This window comes from Vombatus ursinus, unplaced genomic scaffold, assembly GCF_900497805.2.
Source record: "Vombatus ursinus unplaced genomic scaffold, bare-nosed wombat genome assembly UNPS02014813.1, whole genome shotgun sequence".
Taxonomy (NCBI): domain Eukaryota; kingdom Metazoa; phylum Chordata; class Mammalia; order Diprotodontia; family Vombatidae; genus Vombatus; species Vombatus ursinus.
The window spans coordinates 9,255,799-9,275,577 of NW_020954591.1; the positions used below are offsets into that span (position 1 = coordinate 9,255,799).

Consider the following 19,779-nt stretch of genomic DNA (forward strand, 5'->3'; position numbering starts at 1 on the left):
ATATAAATGCTCACCATTAGTATTTTTAATAAGTGTAATTACTCTATACTTGTTTTTTAATGTAATTTACTATAGAATGCCAAATTGATAGATGTTGATTTTTTTATATAAGAGGATTCAGAAATGCATTCAAATGAATTTATATTATTTGACTGGCAAAATGTTTTGTATTATGGGATTTTTAAAAATCCATGATATTCTTGTTATTGTTAGGTTTCTAATTTTTCTTATATTGCAAATTTTGAAAAGCCATTGTATAAAAAATGCTGTTAATATGAAAAATGATATCCAGAAGAGGACACAATTACATCATTAGAAAAGTAATTTCTCTTTAAATCTGGATGATATTAGATTATTAATAGTATACATATATACATATATATATATATTTGGCTTCTAAACATTTCTAATGGAGTATACAGGCTTTGAGTATATTTTAGTAATAAGTTCTCAAAACTGGATTAAGGATTTTACATATAAAATTACATTAATAATTATAAAGAAACTTTTTTAATCATGTTGGTTTTTTCCTATTTTTAAGTCTCTGATAATATAAAAAGACAGAAGGACTCATTTTTACAAGTCAGGTCTTCAAGGATCTTTTTAAGATTCTTTCTTCAGACTGTTGATTACATTGTCCATATTGGGTACAGGTTTCAGGTAAAGACAGAAAGAGCAAGAAATATGCAAAAACTGAAATTCTCTGAAGTTTCAGGTGAATATGGATTCCTAATTTGTGTTCCTCTTATAGCTCTGTTGTTAATAGGATTTGTTCCATAAGATTTGGGCTGGTTTTCACCATATGAACTAGTTACTGGACAACGATATTAAGGAGATTGTACTAAATTGTGTTAAGTCCTTGTTACTGGCAGATTTTAGCAAAAATTTAGGGAATCTCCAAAAGTGACTTGGAACCAGAGAAGCGGATATATTAGGAGAAGCCCCCTCCCAAAGCTGCCCTGAGAATGAGGCCTATTCCAGAATTTCCAAGGGAAAACTGAGAGGATGCCCACTAATTGGAGAAAGGCTGAACAAGTTGTGGTATATAAATGCAATGGAATACTATTGTGCTATAACAAATGATGAGCAAGCAGACTTCAGAAAAACCTGGAAAGACATATATGGACTGATGCTGAGTGAAGTGAGTAGAACCAGGAGAACATTGTACACAGTTACAGCCATGTTGTGTGATGACTAACTTTGATAGACTCAGCTCTTCTCACCAATGCAAGGATCTAAGATATCTCCTAAAGTCTCATGATGGAAAATGCTATCCATATCCAGAGAAAGAACTGTGGAGTTGGAATGCAGATTGAAGCATAGTATTTGCTCTTCTTTTTTCTCTTCTGTTGTGTTTTGTTTCTTCTTTCTTGTGGTTCTTCCTATTGGTTCTAATACTTCTTTACAACATGACTAATGTGAAAATGTTTAATAGGAATGTATATGTAGAGCCTACATCATATTGCAAGCTGTCCTGGGGAGGGAAGTGGGGAAGGAGGGATAGAAAATTTAAAACTCAAAAGCTTATGAAAGTGAATGTTGAAAACTAAAAATAAATTAATTTTTAAAAATAAATAAAACATAAAAAAGTAAAAAAGTGCCATTTCTGATTAAATATAACATTTGGAGTTGACTACAAGGAGACTTGATGTTATTTAATATTGGTGATTACTTTTGGACTACCTTAGCTTTTATGTTTCATAATGTTGTTTATGTTTGCCTGCAAGAGGGGAATTGCCCAAATTTCTTTTATGTATAGTTAGGGGATCAGGGCCATTCGTTCTGCAACTTTTTGGTTAACTGAAACCCTGTCTTCTGTTTTCATTAATCTCATCTTATCAAAACTTGATTCATAGAATAATAATGTTAACTACTGACATTTTTCAGGTAGAAGCCAAAAGGAAGTCTGAAGCACCCCCAAATGATTTAATTATTACCCTAGTTAACTATATATGGAAAGATTTCCCTGCCCTTAGTTTTCTTGGTTACCTTGACGAATTCTACCTTCACAACATCTTTCCTATACATTATTCTCTTCTTTCCTCTCACATAACCCATACCCTCTCATCAGGCCCTTATCACCTCACCCATGGACTACTCTAATAGATTTTTGGGTGGCCTTCTACCTCAAGTCTTTCCCTACTGCAGTCCATCCTCCAACTCAGCTACCAAAGTAGTTTTCCAAAAGCACAGGTTTGACTCTGTCGCCCTCTTCCCTCTACTCAATGAACTCCAGTGGCTCCCAATGTCCTCCAGTATCTGATACAAAATCCTCTCCTAATATAAAATCCTCTTCTCTTTGGCATTTAAAGCACTTCAAAATCTGGAAGTCCTTTACAATGTGGGCCCCCTTCCTATCTTTCAAATCTTCTTACTCTATTTCCTCTATTCTCCTCAAAAAAAAAATCAATCTATTCTCCTCCAAGATTGAGTGACACTATGCCCCCCCCTTTTTTCCTGTTTCTTATACATAATGCTCCATTTCCTGAATCAGTGCCTTTTCACTGGCTGTCCCCCTACCTGGAATGCTGTGAGAAATATTTCTCTCTTGTATTTAACAACTAATTATTGTATTAGGAGACCAAGGATTTTCCCTTTTTTACTTCCTCATCCAGAAACCAACCAATGTGTGAAATCTCTCTGAAAGATTTACCCAGGCCAAGATCTAATCAGGCAGTAAAAGGAATTCTAAGTTTGGGTTAATGGGTGTATTCCTCCTCATTATGTTTGCTCAGACAGGTCTGGGGAAGTGCTGATTCTCTCTTTTGTAGACAGGTGATATGGAAATTGATAAGTCTTTTTTACCAAGATTTGGGTGACCCAAGTCATGTACCCCAAGACCTTCATTTTAATATAGCCCACCTCCCATTGTTGTTAACCAATCAGAATTGGCTGGTACCCTTCAGTAACACTTACTCTTCAAAGGGCATATAAACTGTGAGCCCACAGCCATGAGGAGTCTTTGGTCTAAGAGAGATGATGGCCAAATGGCCATCCTTTTATTAATAAACATGCTGGCCTTATTGAAAATGATTAAATTACCCAGAAACTATGTCTCTTGGAATTTTTAAATTATCACAATGTTCAATCCTCTTTTCTTTCAACTCCTGACCTTCCTTTGCTTCGTTTAAGACTCAAATCAAACTTCATGTCCTGCACAAGGCCTTTCCCAGTTCCCCTCCCTCATCTCCAACCCTCTGATAGTTTCTTCCCTCTGATATTATCATATATATGTGTGTATATATGTGTGTGTGTGTATACATATATATATATATATGTATACACACACATGTTATCTCCTCTAGTAAAATATGAGCTTCTTGAAGGTAGGGACTCATGCCTTTATTTATAGCCTCAGTACTTAGCAAACTGCCTAGTTCTATTAAATGCCTAACAAATGCCCATTGGATTGAATAGCCAATATTGTCTTCCCCATTAAAATGTGGGTTCCCAGAGGGTAAAAGTTGTTTTTACTTTTCTTTGGATGATCAAGTGTTTGGTACTGTGCCTGCTGGCACCTAGTAAGTGTTTAATAAATGTTCAATTGATTGATTAAGATTACTTCCAGACATTCCTTACCAACGTAAATGAATTCCCTGGGAGTTAAGTTCCTTTATAATGAAGTAACATAGATAAAAATTAATTTTAAAATAAATAAATGATATAAAAATAATAAAATTCATATGGAGGAACCAAAGATCAAGAATGTTACAGGTAATAAAGAAAAAAAAGTGGGAAGGAAAAAAGTCTCTCAGCACCAGATCTCAAATTGTACTGCAAGGCAGTAATCATTAATGCAATTTGTTATGAGAGAAAGAGAAAGAGTGAGAGATACCAATTAGTGGAACACAAATTAGGCACATGACATTCAGAATCAAACAAACCCAATAGCATAGAAATATGCTGGCAAAACCAGGGAACCAACCATCTGTCAGAATTTAGGTTTAGACCAACACCAGGATAGGCTCTCCAAATGGATACAAGACCTTAAATATAAACATCACATCATAAAAAAATTAGAGGATCAAGGAAGAAATTACCTTTCATATCTATATTTAGGAGAAGAGTTCATGACTAAAGAAATAATGGAGACAAGATAAAATGGACAATTTTGATAAAACTTAAGTTTTGCACAAATAAATTTAATGTAAAAGAAGGAAAATGGGTAGGTAACTGAGGGAAAAAAATCTTTGCAACAAGTTTCTCTGATAAAGGTCTCATTTCCAAGATACATAAGAAATGACATAAATTTATAAGACTAAGAATCATTTCCCAATAGATAAATGCTCAAAGGGTATGAACAGGCAGTTTTCAAATGAAAAAATTAGAGATCTTAACAATTATATTAAAAATGTTCTAAATCACTAATAAATAAAAGAAATGCAAGTTAAAGTCACTTTGAGGTTCTAACATCATACTTATCATACTGAACAAAGTTGACAAAAGAGGAAAATGACAAATGTTGGAAGGGCTTTGAGAAAAGCAGGTGCTCTAGGCACTGTTCATGTAGCTGGAAAATTCAGATGTTCTGGAAAGCAATTTGAAACTATGCCCAAAAAGTTACTGAATTTTTGCATACCTTTTGAACCAGCAATATATTCCTTTACTAGGTCTATGTCCCAGAGAAATTAAAGAGGAAAAGGATATATATGTACGAAAGTATTTATAGCAGTTCCTTTTAAGGTAACCAAATATTGGAAATTAAAGGCATGTCCTCCTATTAGGCAATGACTAAACAAAGGTGGTGCACTAGGCTTGAAGTCCAGAAGATCTGAATTCAAATCCAGCCTCAGACACTTACTAGCTAGTATGACCCTGGGGCAAGTCACTTAACCTCTATTTGCTGCTCAGTTCCTCATCTGTAAAATGGAGACACACTGGAAAAGGATACGGCAAACCACTCCAGTATCTTTGCCAAGAAAATCCCATCAATAAAAATCCATATGGAAAGAGTCAGAAAAGACTGAACAGTGTGGAATATGAATGTAATGGAGTTTTACTGTGCCATGAGAAATAATGAAATGAAATGGCTGATACGGAGTACATTGGAAAGACCTTTAAGAACTGATGGGAGAAGAGTGAATCGAGCAGAACCAGGAGAACAATTTTTATAATGATTATAGAGAAAAACAATCTTGGAAGTCTGTAGAACTCTTATCAATGCAATGATAAACCATGAATCCAAAAGAATGAAGATGAAATCTACTACTCATCTCCTGCTAGAGAGGTGATAAACTCAGAATGTAGAAAGAAACATACTTTTTCAGACATGGTTACTGTGGGGATTTATTTTGCAGGACTCTGTAGATAGGTGTTGAAGGATTTGTCTATTTGGGGGTTTGTTTCTTTGTTCTTATTTTGCTCAATTAAAGAGGAGGATAGTGGAAGGGACACATTTATTTTTAAAAACTTGTTACTTGAAAAGAACAATTTAAAAAAGAAAAGAATGACTTCACAAATTGTACAAAGTAATGTCTGTGGGTTACACAGCTTAGTGACAACTTTCTGCTGAGGTGGGCTAGTTCATAAGCTGCCTGGGACAAAAATATTGAGCGTTTTTTCATCTGCTCACAGTTGGACATAAACAAGGCCTACTGGCAAGCAAAATTGTTGAGTCAGTGAAGTTTCTCTCTCTACACCAGGGGTTGTTGGCCTATTTTTTATGTCACAGACCCCCTTTAGCATTGTGGAAAAGTCTCATGGACTGTTTCTCAGAATAATTTTTTTAAATGCATAAAATAAAGTACAGAGAATTACAGAAGAAACCCATTATACTGAAATAGTTACCAAAATACATTTTTAAATGAAGTTTATGGTTTAAACCCTGCTCTGTACTCTTTTTTCCTCCTCTCCTGCCTCTTCAGAATTCCAGAATGCCCCCTGCCCTCTAACTCCAGTGGCCAGCTGGGTATCTTATATCTGGCATTTATTTACTTTTAACAGATAGGTTAACTGATTACACTTCACCATGAATGAGGTTCAGTAAATAATATGTTTGTGACTTCTATCCAGCTATTGTTGACGTTTCAAGCCTCTTATACCTTGCCTTTGTACCCTAATAAGGTAATTGCAGGCTTCAACAAGAAGATTGGGAGAGGGCCTTTGAAATTATACTCCCAGCAAAGGCCTTGAAGATAAAGGTTGTTTCCTCTCTCAAATATTTCCACAACACAAGAATCCAAAGAGGTAGGCTCGGTGCTGTGGGACGAGCTCTGAGTTTGAAGTCAAAGGACCTGAGTTCAAATTCTAGCTTTGTGACTTACTGTATACGGGACCTTAGGAAAAATCTCCTCCCCTCTCTTGGTCTCAGTTTCCTCTTCCAGTTCTAAATCAATTTGTGACCTAGGAATAACGAGGTGGATTTCTCCACAAACCCACCACTCCTGTCCCTTGGCTATAGAAATATACGTTTCATTCATGCTCCAGTCCACAATTCTGTTAACTTAAAGTTTTACAACATCCCACAGCTCCATAGATGTTGGAGCCTCAATTACACAGCAAGACAACTGCGACTGGGTATTTTGGGTCATTAGAATGGCAAGAATGGAATTGAAAGCACAGTAATCAGCCACTAGTGTCACTGCAGGAGGAGGTTCTCTCCTCCCCAACTCCATGTAGATCAAATAGCTAAATTCAGGAAAGCTGCTGCATATGTATGCATACTCTGTACTAAGAACACCACCACATCTGTTACATACAAATTTACTTTTTAATAACCACAGTCTCCCCTCCCCCCAGCCAAGGTTAAAATTAGCTTCGCCGTCCTGCGTCCATACCACTGTGAAACAGAAACCCTTTGCTTTGGGATTTATTTGCATTCCACCACATATTAAAGTCTCCACAGGTGTCCAAAGCCAGGTCTGCTTTCAATGACCGCGACCACAGTGATTTCAAGTGCTTTCATTACCATTCTCCTCCTCCTTCCCTTTACTGATGCGCTAACGTTGGACTTATTTCAGCTGTTTTTACAGTTGCAAATTGACAGGGGGGAAGGGAAGTCGAAGAGAAGGGTGTGATGCTCCCTTGGGGATGGATTCCGGGATGCTGTCTATGCCCACTCTCTCTTCAAAGTTGCCTGACTTCTTCCCTGCTCTGCCTGTCTCGTTGTTCGACTGATCGGCTTGACCCGGTCCTGTCCTTTTTTAGACTCATCATAAGGGACTGAAAGCAGTTAAGTGCATATTTTGGGGAAAAGGATCCCAGGTGGAGGGTGGCTACTAAATGAGCCATGCACACACGAGTTATCTCTCTCTTTCTTTCTCCGTTTCCCTTTCTGTGTTTTCTCTCCCTTTCTCTCTCTCTCTGTGTCTCTCTGTCTCTGTCTCTCTCTGTCTCTCTGTCTCTGTCTCTCTATCTGTGTGTCTCTGTCTTTCTCTGTCTCTTTGTTTCTCTGTCTCTCTGTCTCTCTCTGTTTCTGTCTCTCTGTCTCTCTGTCTCTGTCTCTCTGTCTCTGTCTCTGTCTGTCTCTTTCTCTCTCTGCACTGGCTTGGGAGGGATATTGCCTTAAGCTACACAGGAGGCTCCACTTTCCAGGTAGTTCCCTCTCCCTATCTAGCCTCTCCGCCCTGCCCCTTTCCCTTTTTCGGTTGCTCTCTTACCTGGCCCGTACATAGCTGGAATAGATGTTGGGAAACAAAATTTCCTTTCAGTCACCAGTTGCTTGTGTATTTCTGCTAGATGGGCTTCGGACGTTAGGATCCTTTGCCAGGACTCATTACGCAGCCGGCTGAGATCTGGGGGCCGGAAGACAGGGTCCCGCGCATTTATTGTGACCCGTCACCTTGGAGACTCGGGGACACGTCCCCAAGACCTAGCTCGACGTGGGCACCACGCGATCACTGCGCATTGTGTCCCAGTGAGCTTTCCTGAGCTAGTGGTCCGTGGGCTGGAGTATACAGTTGGGTTGGGAGGGAGTGGGCTGTATATGTGTGTGTTGGGACTAGTGGGAGGGGGAGGTGACACTGCTGTCCCCACTTCCATTGCTCACCAACTCTCTACTAAAACTCTCAGCCTGCTCAGGGTTTTGAGGTTCTTGGTTCAATTCAATTGAACCGTACTCTCACCTAAATCAACACACAGACTAGAAATGGGATCATTTCAAATGTGATCAATGGAAAAAGGTGTTGGGAGTCTAGAGGGAATCTTTGGATATATCCTCATGGCCCTGTTCTGTGTTGTTGTTCAGTCTACTTGTCAGTGACCCTATTTGAGCTTTTCCTGGCAAAGATACTGGAGTGGTTTGCCATTTCTTTCTCCAGCTCATTTTACAGATGAGGAAACTGAGGCAAACAAGGTGAAGTGAATTAAGGGCCCAGGATCACACAGCTAGTAAGTGTCTGAGGTTAGATTTTCACTCAGGTCTTCCTGACTCCAAGTCCAGCACTCTGTCCGCTGCATCACCCAGCTGCCCCTATGAGTCTACATTAGCATCTAAAATAAGATAGCAATCATCACAACAGATTCCCTTCTGAAATTGATAGAACTAGTAAAAATGGCTTCATTAATGAAAAATATATTCTAAAATGAATGGGAAGTCTATAGAATTTCCAAAGAGTGCTTGTTAATAATAGCTTGCATTTGTAAAACAGTATTACTATTCTGTGGTTCATTCCTTTGAAGAAGCTTTTCTATTTCAATATTTATATGAGGGCATCATGTTAGCCCTTTCTATTGTGATCTGAGGACTGTTTCTGCATATGTCATCTGGTTGTCCAAGGCAACCCCTTTAAACAATGAAGGTCATTTGTTTTCATGCTCTGGAAATATCACACTGAGAGTGGCTGAGTAGCACCCAACCATGAATTTCTATTATAGTGGCATTTATTTAATACATAGCACTTCTAATTCACAAAGTGTCTTTATTCATCAGATTTCTCTTCTTTTTGTAGCACTGTTTATTATTTACATGGAGAAATGTATCATTAACCTCTTATTTTCTGTGAAAGAATCTAAACTTTGTACTTTGACCTCCTGCCTCTATTTAAGGTGTCACTAAATGATCCAAGAGAAAGGAATGTCCTTTCTTGCCATATCTTAAATGTCCACAAACTTCCCAGGTCCAGTCCAACAGCCTAAGAGACAACCTTAACTAAAAAGGGAACTGAGGCGTCCCAACACCCATCATGAGATACACGTTCTACCACTTTCTACACAAAGTTCAAAGCAAGATTTCGTTAATAAAGGGTCATTCCAATTCAGGTGAAATGAAATTGATGAAATGACACACCTTCATTAAAAAAGAAACATCCCACGGGATCACTGATATTTCCTAAGTTACTGATGGGGAAGAGTTGCCAATAGTGCTAAAGCAGTAGATGTTTCTAGTTGTACTATCCAGATTTCAAGACTTTGAATTCTTTATGTCACTTTTACAATCTGAGAAAATGAGGACTGAATGGTTTTTTTTCAATATTATCTCTCAGCAATGAATCTTGAAGGACACAATTATTATTTCTGATCAATGGATGAAACGGTTATCCAACGTATATCTAGATTATTTAGCAATCACTTGGATGGGGATGGAGATTTACCTCATGGTAATAGTTAAAAGCCAAGTAAACAATTTAAAAAAAAATGCAACCCACTTCAAGGAGAGCTCTTAAGTTCATTGAACTGAGTCAGAAATTTGCCAGTTAAAGTTTGGCACACTCAAACATCCATTTCAGTTCATCTCAAGACAGACTACAGGAGAGAGAGTTGGGAATTGAGAAGGGAAAAAAATCAGCAAGATCAAGATAGACTATATGGATACAGTACAACTATAGTACGTTTAATAGGGTAAAATACAGTAACAAATTGATTGTTAATAAACCAGCTCTATCTCTGTGATACTGAATAGTAGTTTAATTAATTCTGAATTGATTAAAATTACCTTTAATAAAAAAGCTCAAAGCAAGCCTGTTTGTATCTAACATATGAAATCAAAATTTTCTTCAAGCTTTTTCGAACCTCTTCTGTCTCATGAAACCTTACCCCAACAGCTGTGGCTAAGGAGTCTCTGTCTTCCCTTTGGCTGGATTCCATGCCTTCTCTCTCCTCCTCTATGGCCCTTTTGTCCCATTAGTGAGTTTCTCCCAGAACCTCCGTTTTAAGAAAGGGGCCAGACCAACCAATTTCCATTCTCTGGACTTCACCATGCTCTCTACATGGGTATCTCCTTCTACCCCCATCCCCCACTTTAGCTCCCTTTTAAATGTTGTCTTCCCCAATTAGAATGTAAACTCTTTGAAGGCAGGGACTTTGTTTTTGCTAGTATTTGTGTCTCCTATACTTAGTGCAGTACTTGACAAATTAGAAACTCTCTTAATAAGTTCTTGTTGACTTGATTTTTTGACGCTACCAATGGTGAGGCATGGCATTTATTGGTTCATAATGTTATCTTGCTGTGAGTATGTACAGTATAGGACTTTGGGTCTGACTTTTTTAGACAAACACAGAAATGTATCCATCCAAAGCATTACACCTTTCTGAGCAGCTTCCTTGTAAGGTTATATCCCTGTGATAACTGTCATTGATCAAATCGTTTTAGAATTCACCTTTTGAAACTGCCTTCAGTGCAGATATGTTATGGAATCCTTAGACCAGGGAGGTTGAGTCACACTGACCTTGGAGCCAGGATTCCCAAGTGAGATGTTGCTGTCAGCCCAGCAGAGGAGCTTTGGACTTGGGCATTGTTGGTAATACATAGAAACGGAGTTAAACGCGAACCTAAAGCTCCACCCCCACCAACCCCATCCCTTTCCTAAAACCTAAGTGAGGGAGAGGAATTAGGCTTCTCTCAGAGAGGCTGGGAGGGAAGGAAGAAGGGAAGGGAGACAGGCACGGAAGGGGAAATAAGGGAAGGGAAGGGAAGAGGAGGTGAAGGAAGGGGAGACAAGGGAAGGGGAGGGGAGGAAAAGGGAGGGGAGGGGAAAATCCTCAGAGTCCAGGACTTTTGAATTTAAAAAAAGTTGTTTTTTTTTTTACTAGGCAAATCTTTATCCACTAAGGATGAATTTAAGTTTTGGAAATGGCCAAAAGTAACTCACACAAGGTTGGATGAATGAAATGGGTGATGAAGCTGGATGAGATGATTCTGTAGGGGAAAGCAAGGTTCATATACATACAGATTGAGAGCAAGAACAAACTTAAGAGATCACCAAATTTGATCCCACCATTTTACAGATAACTGAGGACCAAAGAGATTCATGTAGCCTGACTGAAGCACAACCTGTTAAGAAGCTATGGAGGGAAGGTCCAAATGAGAATAGCTGTTCTAGCTGTGTACAACACAGGTGGTAAATCTCTGCAGTGGAACTGCAGCTACCTGATTACAGGTAGCATGGTATCTGTAAAAGCGATGAACTAAGAGCATCAGAAAACCCAGGATCTGCCACCTGTTAGTAGCTATCAGTTATACAGTATGTCCCCAAAAGTCTTAGTGCAGTTTTAAAATAGAACATTGTGGAGCTTTTTAGTTGTTTCTTTTTCATCTGACTTTCAATAGTCGTTCAAGAGCTTTCTTTATCTCCAGGAGAACAAGAAAAGGAAAATATCTGAGCTTTGAGTCCAAAGGTGTTCCCTTTGTTTGGGTACCAAGGTTAGTTCTGAATCAAGTGAAAAAGGAATGTGAATTTTTATTTAATTATTTAATCATAAGTAGTACACAAGATACAATATACATTCAAAAATGAACAATTGGTCACTGAATTCAGTAACAGTCAATTACTGTATGGTTGGTATAGATACAGAGAAAAAGTGGGCCATCCAAACTCACTTGTCAGCCTATTGCTGTAACATCTAATGACCTCAGTAAAGGTGATTAGAATATATTCTGCGAGGTTGATGATATGTTGTGCCAGGTCCCACGTATTACAGATTTTTGAGACTAAGGTATTAGGTAGGTTACTTGGATATTACTAAGGTCACTGTTGACTTTTTGTTGCTTTGTTGTTATGCAATCATTTCAGTCATGTCTGATTCTTTGAGACACCATTCAGGGCTTTCTTGGCAAAGATACTAGAGTGGTTTGCCATTTCCTTCTCCAGCTCATTTTACAGAGGAGGAAACTGAGGCAAGCAAGGTAAAGTGACTTGCCCAGGGTCACACAGCCAGTAAGTGTCTGAGGTTAGATTTGAACTCAGGAAAATGAGTCTTCCTGACTCCAGGCTCAGGCTCAACTGTAAAATGAGGATAATAATAGTATTTATTTCACAGGGTTTTTGTGAGAATAAAATGAGATAATATTTGTAAAGTACCTGGCTGTTCCTCTTCTTCTGCAAAATGAAGGGGGTTGGACATAAAGATCTTGGTATCTTTAAATCAATGATCATCATTTTTTTTGCTGTTTTTCTTTAAATTTCTCAAAGCTACCTTTTACTGAAGGTAGCTTTCATCATTATAGTAATTGGATAACTGGACATGAAAATAATGAATATATCACTTTTAGATTATGTTTTGCTCCATACAGTAGAATATAAGTTCCTTGAGGGCAGGAATTGTTTCATTTTTGCCTTTGTAGCCCCAGTGCCTAAAACAGTGCCCAGCACATAGTATATTCTTTTTTTGTGTTCTTAATAAATGCTTGTTGAATTAAATTGAAACTTCTGTTTTTTTCTCAAGTACTAAAGACTTCAAACTTCAGCAAACAAATGAAAGTACAATTCCATTAGAATTCTGTGAAGAGCAATTATCCCCTTTGGTTATTATATACCATTTTCTTTCAGTTTCCCCTGAAGACCCATCATCATGGAGTTCCAAATCTTTTTTTGCTTCTACCTGCTAATCCCATATCGGAAAAATGTTTCTCCTGGTTGTTTAATTTCCCATCAAGTCACAAAGGTCTCCAACTGTTCAAGAACCACAAAGAAACACATGGAGCTTGATCAAGTCACTGAAGGGGTAAGTAAGCTAGTCACCAATACACTGCCTTGCCCGTAACAGGCACTCAGTAGATATTTGCTAAATAATCAATCCAATGGGAAGGAGGGCAATCAATTTAATGGTTATCATATCAAGTGCTAAGAAAAATCATTTAATTGCATTCAGATGAGGGCATTTAAAGTACCAACAACAAAAAAATCCTATCAGTAATGTTATCCAGAGTGTCCAACTTGGCAAAAGAAAGCCAATGGATTATAGAAAATTTTTAAAACATAATTATGACCTGAACACAAGCATTTTTCATTAGGAGCTTCTGTAACAATATTTATCTATGCAGTTGTTGATGATTTTTTTTTAACCTTTAAGATGGTTGCATCGTCTGCTCTGCCTGGTTTCAAGTCCCTCCCAAGATACTCTTCCCTTCTAATCTCACCACCGTGCTGCTAACTCAAGCCTTGATGAACAGTGCTTCCCTCATCCTTCTCTCCCCTCTGACTAGAAGGCAGAGTACCAAACTCCTCCCAATGTCTTCATTTGTAGAGGGCAGAAAGTCAGATCACTCCATTTTGCATCTGTGGCCCTGCCTGGTTTTAATTCTATAGAACAAGATGCCTTTGTACCAAGTGCCCCCTGTTGTTTCCTGCCCTCCCCCCAATACCTGCCTCCTTTTGTCTATTGTCTCCCTCTTTTGTAACTTCCCTGAGGGCAAAGACTGTTTCTTTTTATTAATTGTATCCCTAGTGCTTTGCACAGTACCTGGCACATAGTAGGTGCTTAATAAATGTTTATTGGATTGGAATGATCTTAACTCTTGAAAGTCTCAAGGTGGCTAGAAAGTGCAATTTTTTTTGTTTGGTTTGGGTTTTTTGTTTGTTTTTCCTGTTAAAAAGCATCGTGGTAAAGATGATTCTTCTTCCATTTCAGTTTCTAATATTTAGATTGCTACAAGCTCTTTCAAAGTACGAAAATAGCAATCATGCATTGTTGTGAATGAAGGAGGAAATTAAAGTATTCGTTACCTTCATAGCTCTGTATTGGATGTCACCCAGCTTCATAGGATTTCAAGCTGGAAGGTTCTTAGAAGCCACCTAATCCAACCTCCTCCCTTTAGAGATGAGGAAAGTGAGGTTCAGAGACAGTCACAACACAAACAGTAAGAAGCAGAGTTATGACCTGAACCCAGGTCTTCCATCTCCAAACCCAACATTCCTCTCCCTTTACTATGCTACCTCTCGGACTACCCAGGTCACTTTGAACCTGGGAAAGTCTGAGGAGTTCACATTCCAGACGGGTACAGTTACCTTCTCCATCAAACTAACTAACCCTCCAGAAGAATATCAGCTTGGATATTTTACATGAACAACATGGAAGACAAACTCTCATTTCTTGGTGCTAAAGAATTTATCACACTCCTGGGTTTATAAGACCAGGGCACCAATCGCTATAGTGGTTACCATAAGTCTGCTAGGTTGAGATTAAGGTGGGAATGTTCCCAGTCACTGGTCAAACCCACTGCTCTTTTTGTCTGGCATGGCAGGAATGCCCCTAGCTCTGATGATTTACACAAAACAAGTTAGAAAATGTTCCTGGTTGTTCGGCCACAAGGTAGAAAAGCAGGCTGTGGTTGCCAAAAGCACAGCTTCCCCCACAGGCCTAAAGGAGAATGCCTTCAGCTCTAGTGAGCACATTCCTAAAATGAGTTAGCTGTCCGAGCTGCTGGATAATCACATCCTGTAGAAATTTTTTTTTTAAAAAGCTCCCCTATGGGGGTCTAATGCAGGTGGATGGAGAGGGATTGACCCCTCTTAAGGAAAGAAAAGAGAATAAAAAGTGGAGGAAGGTCCTCTCTTATCACCACCTCCACCTGTGACCCCAAAGTCTAGGCACATGCTTTTCAGTTTGAAAACAAACTCTGACAGTTTTACACAAATCGGATAAATTTGTTGGGTCTCTCTTCGGATTCCAGGACTGCTGAAATTGGAAATTCTGCTAGAAGAGGATCCGTCAAAGATGATCTAGGTGACAGATTGCAGGTAAAAACATCATCTATTGAGCCTGAAAAATAGCAAGGGAGGCATGGTTTTATTGTACAGACGCTGAGGACACAGAAACACGCCTTACAAAACGCCCCATGTGACAGTAATTTGAAGCAACAGTAGAGGGACCCAGACTTATTGAAAAACCCAGGAGATAAATTTAAAAAAATGTTCTCTCCTTTGTGGACAAAGACAACGTGTCTGGTCAAGAGAGCACATGCTTGTGATAATTTTTTCAGTGGCAGAGATGGATTTATAACAAATGGGTTAGACACACTCTGTCACCAGGTTTTGCCTGGTGAGCAGAAAGCACGCCCTTTGTTGAGAAGGGTAGCTGGGACTGGGAGCATTGTTCACAGCTGTAGCCCAGAGCAATAAACTCATCCCCAAAGGTGCTCACTGAACAATTTTCACCTGATTCCATACAGTCCTCAAACTGGGTGAGGGACCTTAAGACTTTGTGCACCTGCTGAAGCAACAAATTACTTCTTAGTGACTTTGTGGTGAGGGACCAGAACTGATTCATTGGTATAAGAAACTTCCAGTGAGGAAACTCCCTCTACTAATGCTGATCACCTTATAGTACATTGAGGCAGCTAAACGGCACAATGGATAGAGTACTGGACTTGGAGTCAGGAAGACCAGAGTTCAAATCCAGCCTCGGACGCTTTCTAGCTGTGTGACCCTGGCCAAGTCACTTAACCTCCATTTGCCTCAGTTTCCTCATCTATAAAATGGAGATCATAACAGCACCTAGTTCCCAGCACCTAGTTGTTGTGAGGATCAAATGAGATAATTATAAAGCGTTTAGCACAGTGCCTGGCCCATAGCAAGCAGTATATAAATGTTAACTATTATTATTGTTATTGTTATTATGGGCAGCTAGGTGGCACGCTGGATAAAGCACTAGGCTTGGAATCAGGAAGCTTCATCCTCATGAGTTCCAATCCAGCCTCAGACACTAGCTGTGTGACCCTGGACAAGTCACTTAACCCTGTTTGCCTCAGTTTCCTCATTTGTAGAATGAACCGGAGAAGGAAATGGCAAACTGCTCCCGTATCTCTAACAATAAAACGCTAAATGGGGTCACAAAAAGTTGAAAATGACTGAACAAATTATTACTTTTTCTCTGTCTGCCTCAGTTTCTTCTTTCTAAAAAAGAGAATCATAATAGCACCTACTTCCCATATTGTTATGAGGATCAAATGAGATAATATTTGTAGTGCTTAGTACAGTGCTTGGCACATAGTAGGCACTATATAAATGCCTTCCTTCTCCTCCTTTTTAGTCCAAGATAGTTGCCCAGAGTCAAATATCCAGTAAGTATCAGAGGGAAGACTTAGAACCTATTTCCTCCTGACTGTGAGGCTTGTTCTCTTCCCTTCTACCTTCTCAGTTATAGTTATGGCATCTATAAATGATAGCTGTTGGGTCATGGTACACTGGAGCAGCTTTTCCAGAATTGATCCATTTTGGAGTGGCCATGAAGACAGAGTTTTCTCCACTAGCCAGCCAGCCCCTCCTGTCTTATCCTGTATATTACACTTGCAGGGAAAAAAGGAAGGATCTGTTAAGACTTACAACAGCCCTACCTCTCCTAACTAGGAAAGGAAAAATACTACTGTGACCAGCAAGGCAAGGGAATGGAATACAAAATATTTTACAAAGAGAAAAGGAAAGACAGTACACTTCCATTTTAGAGAGTAAACATTTCCTACTTCTTGTTTTCTGTATCATGCTTTTCCCTCCAGCCAATAAGCATTGCTTTTTTTTTTCCAGTGAATTGGTTCCCATTACCCATAACAATGGTTTCATCTTTATGTAATTTTTAAAATCCCAAAAGGTAAAAAATAAAACTTGGTCTTAGGATTACTAACATACCTCTGGAAGTAACACTGAATTTCCTATCTGAGAAACTGCTTCTTCTGATGAGAGGTTCACTCATTTTTTCCAGAAATAACTTTATCGTCTCCTTCTTTTCTGGGCTAGTACTAGACAAATTCAGGATTTTCCCATTAACATTAACTGTGGTATTGCTGAGGCCAAACCAGTAGAAGAAATCAAATAAGGCATCAGCTTTGAATTCATACACAAAATTCAAGTCTTTTCCATTAACCACTTCATTTCCTGGAGGAAAAAACTTCTTGACCACTTCTTGAAAATTAAACTATAAAAAAAGAGAGAAAAATATTTCTTTAACTTCCACGAATATCCACCCAAATGTTGATGTGTAAAGATGTTTAAAAAAACAGTAAAACAACATCACATGCAAATACATTATCTCTATTCTCCCATAATTTGGGGTGTTTAAAATGTCAGTCTGTGTATGTGTCCCTGTTGATTCATTTCTTAAGAATTTGGAAGCCTACAATCTGGGGATGTTTGCATTAAGCAAAAAACCTTCTCTACTAGACCATACTACCATAGTATTTAGGTGTTAGGAGACTAGAGGATTAGACCCATGTAGCTGAACCATCTATCATGCTATGACTTAATACCAGTTTATCTAGCCTTTGTATTGTGTGCCATTTTTATTATTACCATCATTAATTCCCATATAAATTCATATTAAGGTCTGTGGTGTAGAGAAAAGAGCACCAGATCTGTAATCAGAAAACCAGGGGTGCAAATGTAGCTTCTTAGGTAGTACAGTGTGTTGAACTAGATTTCAAGTCAGAAAGACCTGAGTTCAAATCTGAATTTTTCTGTGCCTCAGTTTTGCCAACATAAGATTGAAGATGATAATTCCTTTCTACCTAATAGAAAATAAGTCCTTCAACCTCTGTGGACCTCAGTTTCCTTATCTCTAAAATGGAGAGAATAATAGCAACCACGTTAAGAGGGTTGTCGTGAGGACCAGAGAAGATAACATATGTAAAGCCCATTGCAAATGTTAATTACTAATTTTATTAAAGCCCCTCTCTCCTACTCCTTTGCTGCGTGACCTTGAACAAATCACTTAGCTTTTTCTGAGTCTCCATTTCCACATCTGTAAAATTATTACAATAACACTACCTATCTCATCTACGTCACAAGGGTGGTACTGTGAGAATCAAATGAGATCAGCTGTAGAAAGTGCTTAGTAAATGATAAAACCCTACGGAAATATCAGTTATCATAATACAGTCAGGTTCTGAGGACATGATTCTTAATTAGGTGATGCTACTCTCCTGGCTATTCATTGTTCTTTGTTATCAGAATCAAGTGTGTCCTGGAAGGTAAAAATGCATTTTACTGGAGGAAAGCATATCCCTAAGAATGTGTTTTCCCTGCTTGCACTGTCCTTAAAACTAAGTCTACTACACAGTACTAGAATTTCTTTTTTGCTTTTCATAGTGGCAGGTGTTAACATCCCATCTTCCTTCTGTTCAGCTTTTTAAAAACCTGGTTTTTTTTTTAAAATTCATACCACCTTTCTTCAAAGAAGTATTAACTGCTTAAGATGTCCACATCTTATTTAAGCTCATGTGATTTCTGTTGGGTAGAAAGGAATTATCACCCCCAATCTTAGGTGACAAAATAGAGATAATGAAAATTAATGACTGAGCCAAGGCCATATAATAAGTTAAGGCCTTAGGACTTATCAGGCCTCCTGATAACCAACCCTTTGCTATTTCTACAAACTGCATTCTCTCTCTTTCTAAATCTTGTTTTGTCAATTAGTCATGTCCAACTCTTTTTCGTGACTCCATTTGGGGTTTTCTGGGCAAAGATACTAGAATGGTTTGCCGTTTCCTTCTCCAGCTCATTTTTTACAGATGAGGAAACTGAGGCAAACAGGGTTAAGTGACTTGCCCAGGGTCACACAGCTAGTAAGTGTCCAAAGCTGGATTTGAACTCAGGTCCTCCTGACTCCCGGTCTGTTGTCTCTAATTCTTAGTAGCAATGAATTCAGACAATTCCAAACTTACCTGAAGTCGGTAGCTTTCTCCAATCACTGAGGAAATGACTGTATCCATCCCATGCTCAATCTGTCTTCTGATCTTGGGGTGTCGTGTATTCACAAGAAATGCATATGTCTTTTCTAAAAGTAGGAAGCAGAGTTTAGAGTTGACTTCTCATCTTTTACCTAAGCAGGTTCCTTCACAACCTACCAAGCCATCTTTCCCAATGGGTTTGTAGTTGTATGATGCCCTCACCCTACTCTGTGTGACATTATTAATGTATTTTAATTAAAAATTAATATTCCTTTAGATTTCCATGACACCTTTTGAGACAGACCAGGGAGGCATAAAAATAAAGTTTCAGGGAAGATGGTAGAGGGAGTCAGAAAACTTTCAGCTTTTCAAGTTTCCTACACAAAAAAAGAGAGAACATCACCTCAGAGGGAATGTAGAGCAGTAGAAATAAACAAAAGTTAGGACAAAGCAGTTGTTCTTCTAAGGCAACTTGAGAAGACCCCCAGGAAAAACCTGACCTCCAGGGGCAGAGGTTCAGCCTGAGTGAAGTGCAAGCACCTCCAGGCTAACTCTGTAGAATCAACAAACAACAAGCCCTGGGGGCAGCTGGGATTGGGAGGCAGCCTCAGCCTCAGAAACTTTCATCTCACAGACAGTGTCTGGATCAGATGGCTGAAGAGGAAAAGATTCAAGGACCTTCCACTGTCAAGGGATGCCAAGCACAGTTATGCTGACCAGATGTGACCCAGGCTGGGCTGCTCCTTCGAGGAAGAAGGAGCTAGTGCACTGTTGATAAGTGCAGTAGCAGATAGCCGGGGACCCTGCTGGCTGTGGGCACTTGGAGGAGAGCAGCGTCCCTGGTTTCACTTCTGGGGCAGAGAGGACAGCTGTAGTTTGCAGCTACCAAAGGGACCGCAAAGAGCAAGATCATTTGTGGGACAGCATGGCAGGGGGCCCTAGCAGTGGTTTCAGATTGGAGAAGT

General features: G+C 39.0%; 1 protein-coding gene across 1 annotated transcript in view; it reads right to left on the bottom strand.

The window, feature by feature from the left end:
- Positions 1-12,520: 12,520 nt before the first annotated feature.
- The window catches only part of MEDAG (mesenteric estrogen dependent adipogenesis), a 33,605-nt gene continuing 26,346 nt past the window's right edge, over positions 12,521-19,779 (bottom strand). The window contains exons 3-5 of the mRNA XM_027877561.1: positions 18,809-18,921; positions 16,779-17,064; positions 12,521-14,916 (exon numbers count right to left, since the gene is read on the bottom strand). Coding sequence (XP_027733362.1) covers positions 14,783-14,916; positions 16,779-17,064; positions 18,809-18,921 — 533 coding nt within the window. The 3' untranslated portion in view covers positions 12,521-14,782. The remainder of the gene's footprint in view (positions 14,917-16,778; positions 17,065-18,808; positions 18,922-19,779) is intronic.